The sequence below is a fragment of the Belonocnema kinseyi genome, chromosome 6 (assembly GCF_010883055.1).
Source record: "Belonocnema kinseyi isolate 2016_QV_RU_SX_M_011 chromosome 6, B_treatae_v1, whole genome shotgun sequence".
NCBI classification, from domain to species: domain Eukaryota; kingdom Metazoa; phylum Arthropoda; class Insecta; order Hymenoptera; family Cynipidae; genus Belonocnema; species Belonocnema kinseyi.
Window position 1 is genome coordinate 128,582,281 of NC_046662.1, and position 19,830 is coordinate 128,602,110.

Genomic DNA, 19,830 nt, shown 5'->3' on the forward strand with positions numbered 1-19,830 from the left:
ATAGGCCCTTCTTTTTGATTCTAGAGGAATCAAAACCGAACCAAAAAAATATATATATATATGTATATATATATATATACATATACATATACATATACATAAATATGACAAAGTTAATACAATGTATAGTCTGGCAAGCAATAATTCGTTTAAACCATTAAAGTACTGATTTATTTTTTAGATTTTTGTTGCAGATCACTACGTTCATACTGGATTTTGTAATGCAGAACAAATGAAACTGATACTAGCTACGCTAAATATGGAATAGCTATAAACTATAATGAATCTGGTGAAATGTACATATTTAATTAATATTAGTTGGTTAATAAAGATTTTAATATAAAATCTGTATAAATTAAAATTGCAAACAATAAAGAAATATATTTAGTAAGCATTAATATTAATAATTTTTTAAAACATGCTGCTCTAATCAACCGAATTTCGAATTTACTTGAGTGTAATAATTATGTAATTTTTTAAATCTTCATTTATGAAGTGTAGCATAACATTACAAACATAATTTCATCAAATATTAAAACATAAATTCTAAATTGAAACAAAGCGCGAGGTATAAAATCTTAAATAAACGATAAACGTTGATTTCATTATCAAACAGAGAATATCTAACACTTTAAAATCGGTTACACAGTATTTATAAAACAATTAAAGATATTAAAATAATTCTCCTGATGACATCTCAAATGTATGAGGTTAGATCTAAAATTGAAATATTTAATCGTGTTATCATTTTTGAACTCAATAAATAGAAGTATTTTTATAAAGATTGTTCAATAGTTTAGTATATCCAAAAATCAAACGACAACGCCAAATGCAAAGTACTAAAAAGTCGTTGTAATAAGTGAATGTATTCAAATGTGCTTTTTTTCTAAAAAAAAAAAACATGAAAATAGATATAGTTACATTTTTGCCGAAGTAAAATGAGATTTTCTGCCCAAGCCTTTAAGTAGTACCATATCAACTGCGAGAGTTAATACAAAATTAAATATATCTCTACAACCGCCGTAACTACTAGATTTTGGGCTTAAATATATTTTTTGTTTAAAATTATTTGTTGTAAAATGTGAGTATTTTTTTAGAGAAAAAATATATAAAACAAAGTTCTAAAAAAGCATGATAAACTTTGAACAATTTTTTGCTATTCAAAAATCATTGTAAATTTTCATTTCAGCGTCAAGTTTCTTTTAAAAAAATGTACAGGGAAGACTTTTAATAGACCCACTCTGTCACATATTTATTTTTGACATGTGCAATGCATGGATTTTGTTGTTTAGGTGACTTACTTTAAAATGCATACAGTGGTTTACCTATTTCATCATGTTGCAGAATTTGAAAATAATAATAATGTTTAGTGTTCAAAGCACGAATTGAAATAATGGCAGACAGAAATGTCAAAAATGTTTTTAATATCTATATGCCAATCCCGATACCGATTAAAAAGAATCTTTCCATCTAGCTTTTAGCCCCCACGAAACGGCTGTCAGACATTGCTGTCTACTATTGGTAAAAAAATCATAAACATTTGCCTTTAAAGCTTAACAGCTCAGTTAAAAAAATGGTAGCGCAACAAGAAAAACAGTCATATAAAAGTTGAAAGTGTTCTACGTAAATGAGCTTGAAGAAGTAAGTATTTTTGGGTTTATTTAAGAACAGCCATGTTTAAAGCATTATTTCTTTTACAAGGGCGATGGAAAAAATTGAAAAAATTCATGAGTATGAGGAAAACTGTTGTGAACGAGTTGCAGTTGAGAAATTTAAAAAATAATAAAAATTCTTGTCTAAAAGCACAAAAATGTGCAACTATATTACCTTCAGTTCGAATACAGATATTAAAGCGATTCAAACTTCAAGCTGTAATGGATAGGCTCTGTAATTATTTCCAGGGGGGGGGTTGTTTTACTGCCGACCGCTGGTGTCTTTCTTCGTCATTTTGAAGTTAGAATGATGAATTTTTTTTCGTACAGTAGCCGTGTAAAGGCTTTACAGCATACTTGTGCTATGTCAATTGTAATTAATACAATGTTTTCGAGTTAAATTGCAAATGTTTGTACAATAGTAATTGTTTTTGGAACAATTATAGCAATTATAATCCAATCGATTGCAAGTTTTTTGATCTTTTATTTTTATTTTTATCAATTGCCTAATATAAATTTAACGTAGCCCAACTCCGTTTTGGACAGTTTTGTAGCAGGTAATGCTAATGTTTCGAGAAGGTGGCTCTGTCTTTTTACAGACTAGTGTACTAAAAAAAGTCAGCCCGTAACTCGTGCTTGACCCAAGCCTAAAGCTTGGCTTCAGCTCCCCTCTCATGACTTTGAGGGCAATGTTGGCGGTAGTATTGATACTGACAGAGTTTCCCATGCCAAATAGGCTGATAACGAAGTGGAGAGGGGCTATGTAGAACACCAAAACCTATCAATGAAAAATGGAGAATATATTCAAGATTTTGAAAGGTTTGTCGCTTCCCGAGGATCGTCGGGGCGTCTCTGGAGCCACAGCTGGGGGTCACAGCATTCGGGACGGTGGCGATGGTGAGCTGCAAGATGGTCAGGCAGATCTCACTAATCAAACAGCTGGCCAGCAAGAACATCTGCGATAAACGGTAAGCAGTGGAACATCAACTGTGCCTGCTGAGAAAGTTTTGGCTAACGCTAGCTATTTGCAGTCAACCACCTCGACAGAAATACCGTGGGAGAGCATCAATTGGGATAACACAATGAAAGAGGAATTGGTGCGTCTCTATTACGAAAGTGCGAAGTTTGAAACGAAAATGGAAAAAGGACACAATTTAAGAACAAAATTTGCTGCATAATATACAAAAAGTCGAACTACGATATCTTTCGCTAAGGTGAAGGACATCAGGACCAATATACATGTTACAGAAGACCGAGCAATGGAGATTAAACAACAGGTTGATTTGGCGTGGAAAAACGACGGCATTGAACATCAGTTAGAGAAAGCCGCGTCAAACGGTCAAGCAGGAGCAATTGATGTTCTTCCTCAACCTATTGATGATCCAACACCTCCATATCCTCCAGAGGTGGATGATCTTATACATTTGGCAGAGAAATGTGGGCAAAGTGTGAGGAGAGAACATCATAGACTCTTCTTACTTACATACCCAGAGCTAGCCACAAAGATAAATGAGCAGAATCTGACAGATCAAAAACGCTCAATATCTGTAAACAGACTGCTTTCGGCTGTTAAAATAGCTGATATCAAAATGGAATTGGAACGGCAGCTTCCTATTGATGAGCTCGCCTTGGAAGATGTGGACAACGAAGACTTGATTGATGATGAAGGCAGAGGTGCCAGCGATAATGAACATCATGTACCGGATCCGTTAGATCCACATCCGGCTATTACTAACGATGATGTGGATAGGGAAATCCCAGAAAAACTACAGCACCTTCAAAGGAATTTTGGTCATGCTTTACTAGAGTTCAGATATGTAGAACCAACACTAAGGCATTCCCTGCCCAAAATGAACATCACAAATGATCTGCGTGCACTAATAGCACATCTCGACAGCAAGGTTTTACCTACGTATTTGAACGTAGCATAAACTGCGTTAGAGGTGCAAACTCTTGTATACTGTGGAGCTATGGTAACCGTTAGAACGCTGGGTCGGAAAACTAGGCCTGCAAATGCAGGTTTTGTCCCAGCAAGGGATCGAGATCCACCATGGAAGATCAGGTTGGATATGGATGTCAGTAAAGTAAGGTGCAAATTGGGTCGATTAACTCAATATAAAAAAGGAAATAGAACCAGAAAGCTGATGACAGAGACTTGATGTTCTTACTGCCAGACTGCGTCGGTGCAAGAAAAGTAACGCACGAAGGCAACAAAATCAAAACTTTCAGACAGATGAACGAAGGTTCTATCGTGAACTGAGAGTAAAGCCAAATAACCACCAACGCACCGAAGTCCCTCAATTGGAAGACATGACTAACTACTGGTCGAGTGTTCGGGGAAAAATGAACAGATGCAATTTGGACACTGCGTGTTTCAAACTGGAGGAAGCAAGGGCAAGCAATAGCCCTGAAATGCATCAAACAAACATCACAGCTTCGGATGTTTCAGCGGTCTTGAAAAGGGCAAGTAATTGAAAAGCTCCAGGTCCGAACATGGTGCATAACTTCTGGTACAAGTACCTGACGAGTGTTCATCTTGCGTTGGATAGGTGTTTTCAGAGGATCATTCAACACCCAGATCTGATGCTAGGTTATATGCTCCAAGCTACTACGTATATGATACAAAAAAAAACCAGATGCTCAACATCCATCTGACTTTCGACCGACGGCCTGTCTTCCAACAATTTATAAATGTCTTACAGCCATCATTGCAGATAAGGTATATTCTCATTTTTGAGAGAATGACATTTTTACAGAACAACAAAAAGGATGTTGTAAAAACTCACGAGGATGTAAAGATCTAGTCACTATAGGCTCTGTTGCCGTTACTCAAGCTCGTAAGCATCAAAGGAACTTACACATGGCATACATTGACTACAAGCAAGCGTTTCCTTCCGTGCCACATGACTATTTGCTTGAAGTTTTAAAGCTTTACCAAAATCTGTCCACGCGATGAGGCTCTGGGGTACAGGAATAAACTATTTTTATCATGGACAACCAAGGATAACTAGATCAATACGCTTTACGACGGGTATATCTCAAGGAGAATCCTTCAGCGCACTATGGTTCTGTTTAGCGTTGAATCCATTGAGCAAAACACTAAACAGCATGTCTAATGGGTTCAGAATTTATGATAATGTGGATGGTCTTCAAGTGACCCATCTTCTTTACATGGATGACCTGAAGCTGTACGCTAGTTCAGGCCAGAAACTGCAGCACTTGTTCGATGTCACGAAGCAGTTTGAAAACGATATCGAGTCAATGGCTGCAGGCGAATCATATAAATATCTGGGTATTTTTGAATCTAAGGGTATTCAACATATGATAGGTAAGACAAGCCTAACGACTGCCTTCACTAAGAGACTCAGATTAATTATGAAGAGTTTTCTCAACTCGGCAAACAAAATTAGGGCAATCAACACATATGCCATCCATGTCCTCACGTACTCCTTTGGGCTCATAAAATGGTCTAGCACCGTCCTTGAAAAGTTACACAGAATTGTTCGCGTAGAAATGATGAGGCACCGAATGCACCACAGAAATTCAGCGATTGAAAGGGTAGGCATCTAATATTCTAATATTCTAATATAATATTTGGCTAAGAAAGGGTGTTCTCTATCCAGAGACGGAAGAATTCGTCATTGCAATACAGGATAAGGTTGTTAGCACCAGGACTTATCGCAAAGACGTGTTACATAAAGACGTGGTTGACTGGTGCCGATTATGTGGAAATATCAACGAATCCATCGAGCACATTATTGATGGCTGTCGCGTAATGGCTCAGAGAGAATTTACGCACAGACATAATGATGTAGCGGGCATTATACATCAACAACTTGCCCTGAACCTATGACTCTTAAAATAATGGATGTCCTTCTATTGATACATTCCAATACCCGTTTTAGAAAGCGAGTTTTACATCTTATATTGAGATGTTACTATCCAAACGGATCATTACATCCAGGCCAATCGACCTGATATCGTGATGCGAGAAAAAAAGGTGGAAGATTCTACATCATCGACATTGCTTGTCCGCTTAACTGAAATTTGCAGTCAACCTACACAACCAAGATCCATAATTATAGCGAGTTAAGGCATGGAGTAAAGACCATATGGAAGAATGTGAATCATGCATCTATTCATCCCATTGTGATTTCGGCTAAAGGCAATGTGCACGCAAGATGCCCTGAACATCTTGAACATTTAGGAGTCAGTAGGGTCTTGGCAGCAGATCAGAAGGCAGTTTTATTAAACACATGTCGCATTGTAAGAAACTTTCTTGATCATCAGAAAGCGAGCGACTAAAAATCCGTGTAGTGGCAGATGGTAGCTCTAAGAAAGCATCCAGAGGTGACTGTTCTCACCTCCAACGCTTGTGGCCGCTCGTAATTGTATACCTACAACATCATCGCAGGAGGTTTCAACCATCGTATTAAATTATTTTAATTAACATATAACATTCTAATCTCATCAGTCACTTGACTTAGTCCGTGGCTATGATGTATAATCGGGTTTACCCGAGTAAAAAATTAATAAAAACACTGGAATAATAAGAAAGCATCCAGAGGTCCCTGGAAAGGGCATGTATCAATTTTAAAGATGTCATTTGGCCTGACCAATGCTCCAGCCACTTTCCAGAGACTTTTGAAAAAAATTATCACTCCAGATCTAAAACTAAACGTTTTTTGTTATTTAGACGACATTTTAATAGTAATTAAACATTTTGATGACCATTTAAAATACTTTAACATTGTACTAGATAAAATAAATTATGCAAATTTAACGATCAGTCTGGACACATGTGAATTCGGCTCCTCAGAAATTAAATATTTAGGATTTAAAGTTAACGATAAAGGATTACAAATAGATGATGAAAAAATTCAACCAAAATTAGAATTCCCTAAACCCAAAGATGTTGAACAATTACTGCGCATAATAGGAATGGCAAGTAGGTATAGAAAATTTATCCCACACTTTGCTGAAACAATAGAACCGATAAACAGATTATTGAAAAAAGATCAAAAATGGGATTTGGGATTAGAACAAGATAAGGCTTTCTAAAAATTTAAAGACTTGCTAACATCAGCACCAATATTAAACTGTGCAGATTTTACCCAACCCTTTCAACTCGAAAACTGTGCGAGTGATACGGAATTAGGAGCCGTACTTACCCGAAAAATTGACGTATTAATTACGTTATAGCATACGCGAGCAGAAGCTTAAATGGGGCAGAATCTCGATAATCTGCATCAAACAAAAAATATCTAGCGGTAGTTTGGGCCATCAGAAAAATTAGGCCATTTCTAGAAGGTTATGGTTTTAAAGTAATCGCGGACCACTTAGCGTTAGAGTGGTCCCACTGTCCGATTAGCCAGATGGGCACTGGAACTTCTTGAATATGACTACGAAGTCATATACCGAAAACGAAGTTCAAATTTCGTCCCTAATGCACTCTCGAGATCAGGAGAACCAATAAAAAATATAGAATTCTCGATAGCATGTAACCTAGAAAAACCAAAAGCGGACATAAAAGACAAAACAGACGAATAGGTACTCGACTAAATTCAGACAAATAACAAAAAGACCAGAAGAACACGAAACATGGCAAATCAGAGATTCGAAACTCTATTTTTACAGAATTTACTCATTAAAATCTACTCTTTTAAAAGACTCTAACCCATGGAAACTCGTTGTACCCAAAAGATTACGAACACAGGTTTTGAAAGAAGATCACGATCACTTACAACAGGACAATTAGGTTCCGAAAAAACGCAGGCGAGAATTTCCAAGTACTACTTTTGGCCAGGGATGTATTCGGAGATAATCAAATACGTAAAAAATTGTAATACATGTCAAAGAACTAAGCCGAGTAACCAACCGAAAATAGGGCTAATGGGAAATAGAATCGTGGAAGAACCATAGACCATGATTGTTGCAGATATCATGGGTCCGTTACCGATTTCCAAAAAAAGAAAAAAACCAATATTTATTAGTTTTGTAGATTATTTTACAAAATGGGTCGAAATAATCCCAATTGAAAGAGTTAACGGCGGAACAATAGAGTCAGAATTCCATAAACATGTAATTTCATGATGGGGAACACTGCGGATTCTTCCCACTGATAATGACACGGAATATGTCAATAAAACACTCAGAGACTTAACAGAAAAATCCGGTATTAGGCACACAAAATACCTAAACATTACCCCCAAGCCAACCAAACAGAACGATATATCAAAGCAATCAAACAAATTATTAAAACCAACCCATATAACGATCATTTCAACTGGGATGAACACATAGAGGATTTACAGTTCGCAATAAACACTAGCAAAAACTCATCAACACAGTTTACCCGAGCATTTTTAAACTTAGGTCGCGAACTGGAACCACTCCAGTCCCTGAGAAAAAACCTAGAAAGCGATAACGATATAAAGTTCCAAAACGTTGACAAATAGACAGATCGATTAAGACGGCTACAACTCATAAAAGAAGTCCATAAAAGTTTGGACGTAGCTAATGAAAGAAAAGCGAATACTTATAATCTGAGAAGAAGGCCTGGAATTGGCTTTTGAAAAGACTCGAAGGAGCCGAGGAGAAAAATCTAAAGTTCCACCCTCACAAACACGTGAGAGATGCCTTGAAAAACCGACAACCAACCGAGGAGGAAGGAGCAGTTGGAGGAATAGCTATCGAAACCAAGGAAACCATGCATCAAACAAAAAAACAAAATTCCAGGAAGAACACAAACAAAGTTAACAAAGGAAAGAGAGAAGACAAAAAACGGAGGAATTACAGGCCAAAAGACAACAGGGAAGCGAGATCCCGTGCAGAACGTACTACACCAAATACTATAACAAATGAGGAGACCACAGGAAGAGGAGGAAAGGAGGATAAGGGAGGAAGAAGAAATATCAACGGAATGGAGAAATCACAGGGAAAGACGAAACAGGGAATACGAGCAGTGTCTGGGAGGATACAAAAAGAAGAACCAATAATCGAAATTTCTAACACTTCATTTTCATTTTCATACACTACTCAGATATATACACTTCATGGTGTATTTTAAGATTGGATGACAGAGTAGAACAAGACTCGGTACCACTTTTCAATAACCCACGGATATATCCAATAATTATTTCGACACTATTCAAAATTTCCGAAACTTCGTCTTTTCGGTTTTATTGTTTTTCAGGTTATTTTTTTCATTTTAACTTATATGATTAGTTTCACGCTTGACACTTAAGTATCGATAACTTCAGACGTAAACAATGTACGTAGGAAAAAACAAGACAATAATTTGGACTTAATAAATTACACAAAAACATAATAAATCACTATTACAATCGAAAAACTTTTGTTCCCCTACCTTCATTTATTGTACAGGAAAAGAATAACCATAGAGGAAAACTGGAGAACCAAAATAGAGAAGAGCGCATAAATTCTTAGACTTAATATTAATGAATATTCGGTGGGATTCCAGTACCAGTTTTCTAAAAAACTAATTCCCAAATCAGTTTACATAATACACGATACATTCTGCAACAAACAACCCTACAAACATAAACACAACTTTACTACTCCAGACACACACAAACAAACTTATGAAAAGGGGGACTGGGAAAACATAAACAAAGAAATATAAAACCTACTAAACTCAGTCTGTGTTGGCTCGTCCGACTGTCGCCTATTCTATCACTTTTATTCGGTTGTCCAATAAGGTTAGGAAACCTTATTCCTCCTACGATCCGGATCTACCTTCCAGAAGAAGGCCCCTGCTCGCCCAACCCAGCCCGGGCTCGGCCAGACGACGACCTACAACCCGGCTGCCAGTCTTACCACGAATTGAACGCCTCGCCGACTAATGTAAGTGGCAATAAAATTGCTTTTAAATTTACGATGATGTATTTTCTGTTGTTTCGCCTATCTCAGCTTTCCGCCTCTAAAAACCCCCTCCTTGGCATTACTCCCGTCATAAGTTTAAATTTTAGTGAAAAATACTTCTTTTTCGATCAATAATAATTCAATAATCAATAATTCAATAGTAATAAATGCAATTATTACTTAAGAATTCTTAAAGGGAAAGGCTGGTTTACGTAGCTGCTTATTGATGTCGTTATTGTATATTCTTTATAAAACGTCGAAGTCAACTCCTCAAAAAGTATGTAGGTCCGCGCTGTTGTAAAAATCTCGAGAATGGGTGGTCCGAAACAAAAAAGTAACTAGTTGTAGATTCAGTATGACTTCAGCAACCAGCTGAACTAGGATTCTTAGAAAAATTTATTTTTACTATATTTTTTTTGCAGAAAACTGTGAAAATAAACCTACTTTTTTCGTTTTCTGTTTATTTTTTTTTTCGCCATTTTGTTATTTTTGCATGTGTATTAGAAATCCTAGTTCACCTGGTTGCTGGAGTCCTACTGAATCTAAGATTTTTTTTTGCGATCAATATCATTGTGAATAATCTCAAAAAAAATTCACAAAAATAACTTTCTTTTCGAGCGTTTCAAAGTAGAACACTGCTTTAAGGGAATGCAATACTTAGAAAATTATCGATTTCACCAGTTTTAGGTTCCCCCGGCTTTTTTCCTAGAATAATAGATATTTTATCTTCAAAATCTGGGGAATGATAGCGAACATGCTAACGAACGTCCTCCCATCCTTTTTTTTGGGTTAAGAAAATTTTTTTTTCTAAATTTGATGTTTCTGTGTATCTCGAGGTTATGTGTGTTACAATTCTCCCCTGTAATTATTCTTGAGTCCTACTGACTGCATCGATACGACAGAGACCTACATTATTGCAATGATAGAGAGCTGGATAACGATCCTCACCTCAAAATAGTGAACATGCATAAGATTTGTATTCAACACAATAATTTTTTTTGTATTTTCCCTTAAAAAAGAGTTCGGGGACGTCCATTATAATATTTTACAGCATCACCAAATTCAGTTAAATTTTGTTTCAGTTTTGTTGAAAAAAGTCAGGTAACTGTACCCGATTGATCACACGACGAAGTATCAAATGCCCTTAACATTAGATAGGTTCCCGTGTAGACTTGCTGGTCCTCCATCGGGCGCTTCCCCAGGTTGCGGATAAGGGAACGCTTCCAAGATATGGGTGGTACCGGGGAAATCAAAAAACCCGGGGCGGACGAAAACCAGCTAGGGGAGGAACCCCGAATTAAAACCATTTATGAGCGAGAATGTGAAAAACGATATACCACAAAGGAGTAGAAATCTCCCCACTGATTCCGATCGGGTTCCAGCCCCGGTGGTCACTGCCGGTTCTAAGGATCCATCAAAAATGGATGTCAAACTTGTCGAGACATATGATCTCTTCGAACAGCTGCATGGTACCATTAAAGAAATGGTGGATTTCAGCAGGGACATGAGAAATATGTGGCTCCCAATTAGGGATGGTTTGACACGAGCGGAACGTCTGATAGAGGAACTGCGCAATCATACTATGACGACCGAAGGGCTTCATAAGGATTTGATTGAGAATGTTTGACGAATAGCCAAAATGAGAGCCATGACCTGAAAGGAGAGGATCAAGAAGAGGACAAACTAAAGTGGCACTCAAACCAAAGAAGCCGTGGTGAATCCCATTCCCCGCAACGCCTCAGAACCTACGACTTTGACTCCAAAGAAGGTGAAAATAGGAGAGGGACCTGCATCCAGCGACACCAGGAAGCAGAAAAAGACACGGAGAAGAGCTCGACCCGAGGCGGTTCTTATCAAACCGGCCGAGGGTCAGAGCTATGCCGAGGTTCTAAAGGACCTCAAGAAAAAGGTTAGCCCTGATGCTCTTGGTGTAAAAATCAAGGGGGTCAGGCAAACCAGAAACGGAGAGGTCCTTGTGGAACTAGGATCTTCAGGAAAGGGCGTATCCGAGCTGTCGGCGGGCATGAGAGGAGTTGTAGGTGGAAGCGGTAGCGTTCGCGAGCTCGTCCTCCGGGTAGAGGTCGAGGTCTTAGACCTAGACGCCTCAACAGACGTAGGAGTGGTCGAAGCGGCCGTAAGAAGCCACTTCGGCAACAATTATGTGGGAGAGGTGAAGATCAGCCTCACGAAAAGACCCTGCAGAGGCAACCTGAGGGCTTTCGTGGAGTTGTCAGAAGAGTTGGCGGAGAGACTGGTGCGCGCAGGACACCTGAAGGTGGGGTGGGTGTCCTGTCGCGTACGCAAGAAAGTAGAGAGGATGCGCTGCTACTGCTGCCTAGGCTACGGCCACATGGCAGCTGGTTGCGAGGGCCCTGAATGAACGAGAGCATGTTGGAGATGCGGCAAGGAGGGCCATAGGGCTGCGCCATGTGAGAGTACGCCGCAGTGCTACCTCTACGCCGCAAAAGAAGGGAAGTCCAGGACCGATCATCTGCCGGAGACGCTCAGATGCTTGGCCTATAGGGAGGCAGCCTCGTTGAAGAAGCCTCCCGTACGCAGAAGCTAACATCGGAGCTGGGCAGGTCCGAAAAGAAGCTTAGACATACAGAAGAATCCCAAGCTGGGACAAAAGAGGAGAGTTGAGGCACCGCTAAAAACGGCACCCCCTGAAGTAATGAGAAAGCGGTTCCTGGGGGAATAATGCCAAGGAGAAAGGGTGATGTTGTTTAGTGGGTCCTTGGTAGCATTATTATAATGACAGAGTTGACTTTGTATAATGTATAATTATACGCAAGGTATAATTGAATATTATATATGTCAAGTAATTGTAGTGACGTGGCAACTAAGATCCCCACACTACCGAGAAGTGCGGACCCTTCACGGTGTGTTCTTTAACATTTTTTACCAGGCCCTGGTAAAAAAAAACATAAGATAGGTTCCCTGATATTATTCTATACAAATTAATTTCCATAATTAAATAGGAAAAATTAAAATATTACATTCATAATAAAAGCGTTTCTAACCTCTAATTCTTCTTTGTTGAACAAAAATCTTTCCAAAGTTTATCATATACATTTTCAAATTCTATACGAAGGGAAGAATCCGAAAATATAATACTTGTGAAAAGTTGAGGCTTCAGCCTTCAAATAAATTTCACGAGAAAGAGATACTTTTGCCCTGAAATTAATAAAGGCTCGGAGGCACTAAAATGAAATCAGAATCTTAGAAACGGACTTGCACAGCATCGCTTTAAGTGTTAGTTTCTTTTGTCGACAGCGTCATAGGATAATATCTCACTGGGCTCTCTTGGAGAAAACTAAACTAACTAAAATTCCAAATGCTCGGTTATTCGCCCAGAATTTAAGATTTTTCTCTCTTAGATTTGAATCTTCAGACAAGGGTAAGAAGTTTTTAGTCTCTAGCCTTCTCCTACCGGTTCTACCCTGTGACCTGTTCTTTTCAGCCACAAGACCCAGACCCTATTTTTCGGCTGCGCTGCGCTTTTATATTCTTGCTCCAGTTCTCCCTTCTCGATCTTACGTAACGTCGTCGCGGAGGGAGTTCTGGAGTCTGTGCTTCAGAGTTTCTCCTGTGGGATGCTGCTTTTCAGCAGGATGACACAGGAGATTCTACTTTTGCCTACTTTCAGGGTACCAAGCGACCTCTCAGAGTAAGCAGCCTTATCCTTGTTTGCAGGTCTCCATAAGAACAGACGAACCCTTCCCTTAGCTTCTCGTAGGAACAATAATGACACCATCACATCACCAAAAAGTTTAAATGCGGTTCGAAACGATCAAACGCGCAGAGAACCCGACAATGGGTAGGAAAACAGTGTCGATCAAACTAGAGTTCGGGGTGCTGAACCACATTGAGTGGACGCCTCAACTCAAGGATGACTGGATAGACTGCTACGATGCAAACATTATATATGTTATAGGAGGCTTTATGGTTTCATGACCTGTTGAAAATGGGATACGTACGCGGAGCGCATCCTCAACCACCGTTTGAACAAGCCGCAGACGAAGAGGAGAAGGCGATATAAAAGAGCAGCCACGTAAATCAGACACTTCCTGAGAGATAAACGCGATTTCAGGATAATGAGGAACACTAATAGCCAGGTTCCTCTTAAGCCCCAAGACCAGGCTTGCATTCACGGAAAGGGTTCGAAAGTTCGTAAGAGCACTGAGGATCAAAAATCACACACTGAACAAATCAAAGCTAAAAACAAGCATCTTCATACAAGAATTTTCATACAAACATCTTTTTCAAACACAATTTGTTTTCAAATCGGTTCGTGTTAAGAAAGGTATCTGCGACTAACATTCTTGTCGTCTAAGTTATACTTTACTCGATTGGGATTGTTCAGTGGCCGCAGAACGAGCTCACACCTCTTGATACCTCCTGAGCACAGCTTACATCGTTGCAAATAGCAGAGATCCTTTTTTAATGCTCAAGAAACACGAGATGAACAGATATGAACAGGACCAGCCCTTGTCGAAGGAGCTAACTTTTGCTTTTCTAAAATCATAAGGACTTAATTTAAGTACAAAGGGTTTCATTTTCGTATGCCAGTACGCTGTCATTTCCACCTTCATATACCATGACTGCATTTTACGTGAAGAAGTGCAAAGAGATAGTTGTAGAGCGTGTCATGCACATACTGAGAACAGATGTAATGCAGCACTAAGAGGGTCTTTATTACCATCTTTGTCGCTCGTATCGTGTTGGCCGCGGCGCTGCACTGCCAAACGCTCCTAGAGAGACAGTGTCAATTGTCCAGAAGGAGAAGTGGCAAATTTTCTGAAACTACAATTTTCGGACAGCAGTCTCCATTACACACTCGAGGCCTCAAATTGTTCTCAAAGATTTCGAGAAAAGTACTTTATTCTTGATCGAATTTTTGGCTCCGGGCGACTGGCACATCCTGAGATGTGGCCATTGTTTTTATTTACTTCAATTCTACGTTTGACGAACGTAAAATGAGTGTGCACAGGCACGGTTAAAATCTCAATGACAGGCAGGAAAAAAACCTCGTGTATCTCGATTAGGTTGTACTAGGTAATTTGTGCAATAGAGATTATTACGCACATTGCCTAGTCTAATTTAGGCACCATATATAATACCTAGGAAATATGCAAAATAAAGTGTATTGCATATATAAGCTGGTCTTTGTTAAGCATGATGTGTGTTACCTAGGCATTATAATATTGTCTAGAAATTATACACACATTGGTTTCTTTAAATTGGTAAAATATCTACAAATATTCTAATATTTGAAATTGAATATGCTCGTTTCTAAATTCTTCTGTTTAAATTTAAGATTGTTGAATTTGCAATGTTTAATTAAACGTTGGGTACAATATGAATTGTCAAACAAAAATCGGAAAGCAGGAAAAGCTAATTTTCACAGCGGATACTCTGTGATTTGCTTACGCCAATTTGAAAAATAACTTACCTCATGTTCTAAAAACAGAGCTTTGAGCATTCCCTTAGACCAGTAGTCCATAGCATACGCTAGCAGTTTCATCGATATGGGATTAACCCTAAGGAAATTTCCAACGAATACGACCTGAAAAATGAATATTATTTTTATAAATATCTTAGTTATAAGGAACTATCAATTTGTTTTCTTTCAAAGCGTTTATATAATTCAATGATTTCCATAAATACCCTTTCAATATTTTCATTCACTGCGCACATTCTTGCAATAGAGCCAATGTTGTTAGTAATAGTTACGAGTGTGGCACGTGCAAGATCTTCTTTACTGACCGTGTTGCGTCGATCTTTTGAATTCATTTGGCCAAAGCTAACGTCATAAAATTTTCTATTGAGAGTATTTACAAATTTATTCAAAATTGATTGCTCAGTACTAAAAAAATATAAACTAATATGTATTATTGCTTCAGATGTATCCATTTTGGCTTAAATTAATTTCCCAAATTTATTCACATTTTGACTGCAGTAAAGAAAAGTGTGAAAAACATCTCTCTTCTAAAAAACAGCTATAAAGCGGGAAAGTGTGTACAGTATTTTATTGTGTGTCAAAATTTCAGTGAATTTAATATCCCAATTATGTTATTTACCCAAAAAATCGGTGAATTTGAAGCAGCAATATTTAATTGTAACAGGTTCAAGAAATCTTCATAAAAACGCTAATATTGATCTCCTGTATATTATAATCTGATATAACAGATATAACAATGAAATTACCTGCTCGCGACGAGGTCTCCTGGAAGGCAAAATGGGCCATAATCACCTCCGTAGATATCCCTTACTAACTTATCTACTCTGGTGTTATCACCACTCGTTGCCAATTCTATTGCTTCCTCAAAAGTGTTACATCCGGTTAGTAGACAACATAGTCCTAAAAATGTTCCACCACCTAAGCTGTAATAAATAATCAACTTGAACTAAATTAGCACAAAAAACATTATATCTTAGTCTGCTAATCATGGAATGCTAAAACCCTTTTAAGTAAAACTTTGGAATGTAAATGATTGTTAATTATTATGATATTATTGTTTGTTTTAACAAACAGCAAGTTATAAAAAATTTAAATATAAAAAATAAAATCCCGGTCTTAGTGGTCTCCACCTATTTTCCACGTAATCTGAATAAGAAGTTAGCATTTTCTGTTATTGAACATTCTTAGCTTGATCGATATTGTGGATTATCCGCCTTCAAGGTTATGGAGGGTTATCTACTGTCGGTAAAGTATCATCCCTGATGATATAATAGATTCATTTAAAATAATTACTTGTACCATTAACATTTTTCTAAAAATGATCGTTATTTCCCTAAATAAAACTTCTTATACCGATCGCTCTAATAGCTTAATCAAAACGCACCTGACCGAATATCAGAAGTTCTGTGGTTTGATTCCCAAAGGAGCGAAAGAAGAAGATCTTCTTTTCAAGAAAAAATTTAATTTGAAACTTGCCAAAATTAGAATCATACAAAATTTAACAAAATTGTAAATAATAAAGCTGAAAACTCCCAAATTTTGACGATACCATTACAGAAGCGATCTAAATGCAAAACAAACATTTAAAAGAAATAATCCTAGAAGCTTACACATATTTCTGGACTCTTACTTAGCAATGCTTGGTCTGCAATAAATGTACATTTAATAATAATAATAATAATAATAATAATAAGCTCTAAGAAAGCATCCAGCGGTGACTGTTGTCACCTCGAACGCTCGTGGCCGCTCGTAATTGTATACCTACAACATCATCGCAGGAGGTTTTAACCATCGTATTAAATTATTTGAATTAACGTATAACATTCTAATCTCATCAGTCACTTGACTTAGTCCGTGGCTATGATGTATCACAGGGTTTACCCAAGTAAGAGTTTAATAAAAACACAAAATAATAATTGATGTCGCGTTAGGGCTTGAGCTTTCCTCTCATGACTTTGACGGCAATGTTGGCGGTAGCATTGCTACTGACAGGGTTTCGCATGCCAAATAGGCTGATAACGAAGAGGAGAGGGACTAAGTAGAACACCAAAACCCATCAATGAAAAATGGAGAATATATTAAAGATTTTGAAACGTTTGTCGCTTCCCGAGGATCGTCGGGACGCTCCCGGAGCCACAGCTGGGGGCCATAGCATGCGGGACGGTGGCGATGGTGAGCTGCGAGATGGTCAGGCAGATCTGACTAATCGAACAGCTGGCCAGCAAGAACATCTGCGACAAACGGTAAGCAGTGGAACATCAATTGTGCCTGCTGAGGTTGCTTTGGATAGCGTTAGCTATTTGCAGCCAACCACCTCGACAAAAATACCGTGAAAGAGCATCAATTGGGATACTACAATGAAAGAGGAATTAGTGCGTCTCTATTACGAAAGTGCGCGGTTTGAAACGAAAATAGAAAAAGGATATAATTTAAGAATGAAATTTGCTACAAAGTATCCTAATATACAAAAAGTCGAACTACGAGATCTTTCGTTAAGGTGAAGGACATTAGGACTAATCTACATGTTACAGAAGACCGAGCAATGGAGATTAAACAACAGGTTGATTTGGCGTGGAAAAACGACGGCATTGAACATCAGTTAGAGAAAGCCGCGTCGAATGGTCAAGCAAGAGCAATTGATGTTCTTCCTCAACCTATTGGTGAACCAACACCAGCACATCCTCCAGAGGTTGATGGCCTAATACAACCAGAGGCAAAAGCAGAGGTTCAACAACAGAAAAAGCGCCGAAAATGGACATACCTTATGAACAGATATGTTATGCGCCTTTATTTTTTGGCAGAGAAATGTGATGAATTCACCTCGAAAGATGTGGACAACGAAGACTTGATTGAAGATAAAGGCATAGGTGCTAGGGATAATGAACATCATGTACCGAATCCATTAGATCCACATCCGGATATTACTAACGATGATGTGGATAGGGAAATCCCAGAAAAACTACAGCACCTTCAAAGGAATTTTGGTCATGCTTTACGTGAGTTCAGATATGTAGAACCAACACTAAGGCATTCTCTGCCCAAAATGAACATCACAAATGATCTGCGTGCACTAATAGCACATCTCGAGAGCAAGGTTTTACCTACATATTTGAACATAGCACAAACTGCGTTAGAGGTGCAAACACTTGTATAATGTGCAGCTGTGGCAAACGTTAGAATGTTGGGCCGGAAAACTAGGCCTACAAATGCAGTTTTTGTCCCAGCAAGGGATCGAGATCCACCATGGAATAGCAGGTTGGATAAGGATGTCAGCAAAATAAGGTGCAAATTGGGTCGATTAACTCAATATAAAAAAGGAAATAGAACCAGAAAGCTGATAAACCATGTTACTAAAATCATCCACCATCGGCACATCAAGACATTAACACGAGCAATATTTGATGAAATTCTAGACTCTGAACGAGAGACTTCATGTTCTTACTGCAAGACTGCGTCCGTACAAGAAAAGTTATGCATGAAGGCAACAAAATCAAAACTTTTAGGCAGATGACAGAAAGTTCTATCGTGAACTGAGAGTAAAGCCAAATAACCAGCAAGGCACCGAAGTCCCTTAATTGGAAGATATGGCTAACTACTGGTCGGGTGTTTGGGGAAAAATAAACAGATGCAATTTGGACATTACGTGATTCATACTGGAGGAAGCAAGGGCAAGCAATAGCCCTTAAATGCAACTGACAAACATCACAGCTTTAGATGATTCAACGATCTTGAAAAGGGCAAGTAATTTCAAAGCTCCAGGTCCGAACATGGTGCACAACTTCTGGTACAAGTACCTAACGAGTGTGCATCTTGCGTTGGCAAGGTATTTTCAGAAGATCATTGAACACCCAAATCTGATGCCAGGCTTTATGCTCCAGGGTACTACGTGTATGTTTCCAAAAAAACCAGATGCTCAAAATCCATCTGACTTTCGACCGATAGCCTGTCTTTCAACAATTTATATATGTCTTACAGCTATCATTGCAGATAAGGTATATTCTCAATGCAATGAGAATGACATTCTCACAGAAGAACAAAAAGTATGTTGTACAAGCTCGCGAGGCTGTAAAGAACTAGTCTATAGATGACAAGCTTTACGCTAGTTCAGCCCAGAAACTGCAGCACGTGATCAATGTCACAAAGCAGTTTTCCAATGATATCCACATGGAATTCGGAGTAGATAAATGTAGAACAGTGCATTTAATCAGAGGGGAATTAGGGACCGCAGAGTTAGAGAACGAGTTCGAAAATGATATCGAGGCAATGGCTGCAGGCGAATCATATAAATATCCGGGTATTCTTGAATCTAAGGGTATTCAACATGCGATAGTTAATTGAAAGGGTAATTCTACCACGACATTTAAGGGGTAGGAGCGTTGTAAATGTCAATAAGCTGTGTGAGTCACAAGTTATACAGTTGCGAGACTGTGAATCATGCATCTATTCATCCCATTGCTATTTTGGCTACAGGCAATGTGCACGCAAGATGCACTGAACATCTTGAACATTTCAGAGTCAGTAGGGTATTGACAGCAGCTCAGAAGGCGGTTTTATTGAACACCTGTCGCATTGTAAAAAACTTTCTTGCCCATCATGAAGCAAGCGACCTACAACCTACAACATCATCGCAGGAGGTTTCAACCATCATATTAAATTATTTAAATTATAAGATAATCGAAAGCATAGATAGGGCAACATGGGAGGACTGTATAAGAAACAAAGATTTACAGGGCGCCTGGACAATGTTACGGGATATCCTTGTTAGATGCACAATCGAAGTATGTGGTACCGCAGTTGTAGGAAGAATGTCTGGTGATGCGTGGTGGAATG

At 38.4% G+C, this 19,830-nt stretch overlaps 1 protein-coding gene across 4 annotated transcripts in view; it reads right to left on the reverse strand.

Moving 5' to 3' along the window:
- LOC117174080 (pantothenate kinase 3) overlaps positions 1–19,830 on the reverse strand; it is a 267,760-nt gene that overhangs the window by 77,305 nt on the left and 170,625 nt on the right. For 3 of the 4 annotated variants that reach the window (XM_033362763.1, XM_033362762.1, XM_033362764.1), the window contains exons 6-8: positions 15,747–15,923; positions 15,207–15,405; positions 14,992–15,105 (exon numbers count right to left, since the gene is read on the reverse strand). In XM_033362763.1, the coding sequence (XP_033218654.1) occupies positions 14,992–15,105; positions 15,207–15,405; positions 15,747–15,923 (490 nt within the window). The remainder of the gene's footprint in view (positions 1–14,991; positions 15,106–15,206; positions 15,406–15,746; positions 15,924–19,830) is intronic. The other variant, XM_033362761.1, reaches the window with a different exon arrangement.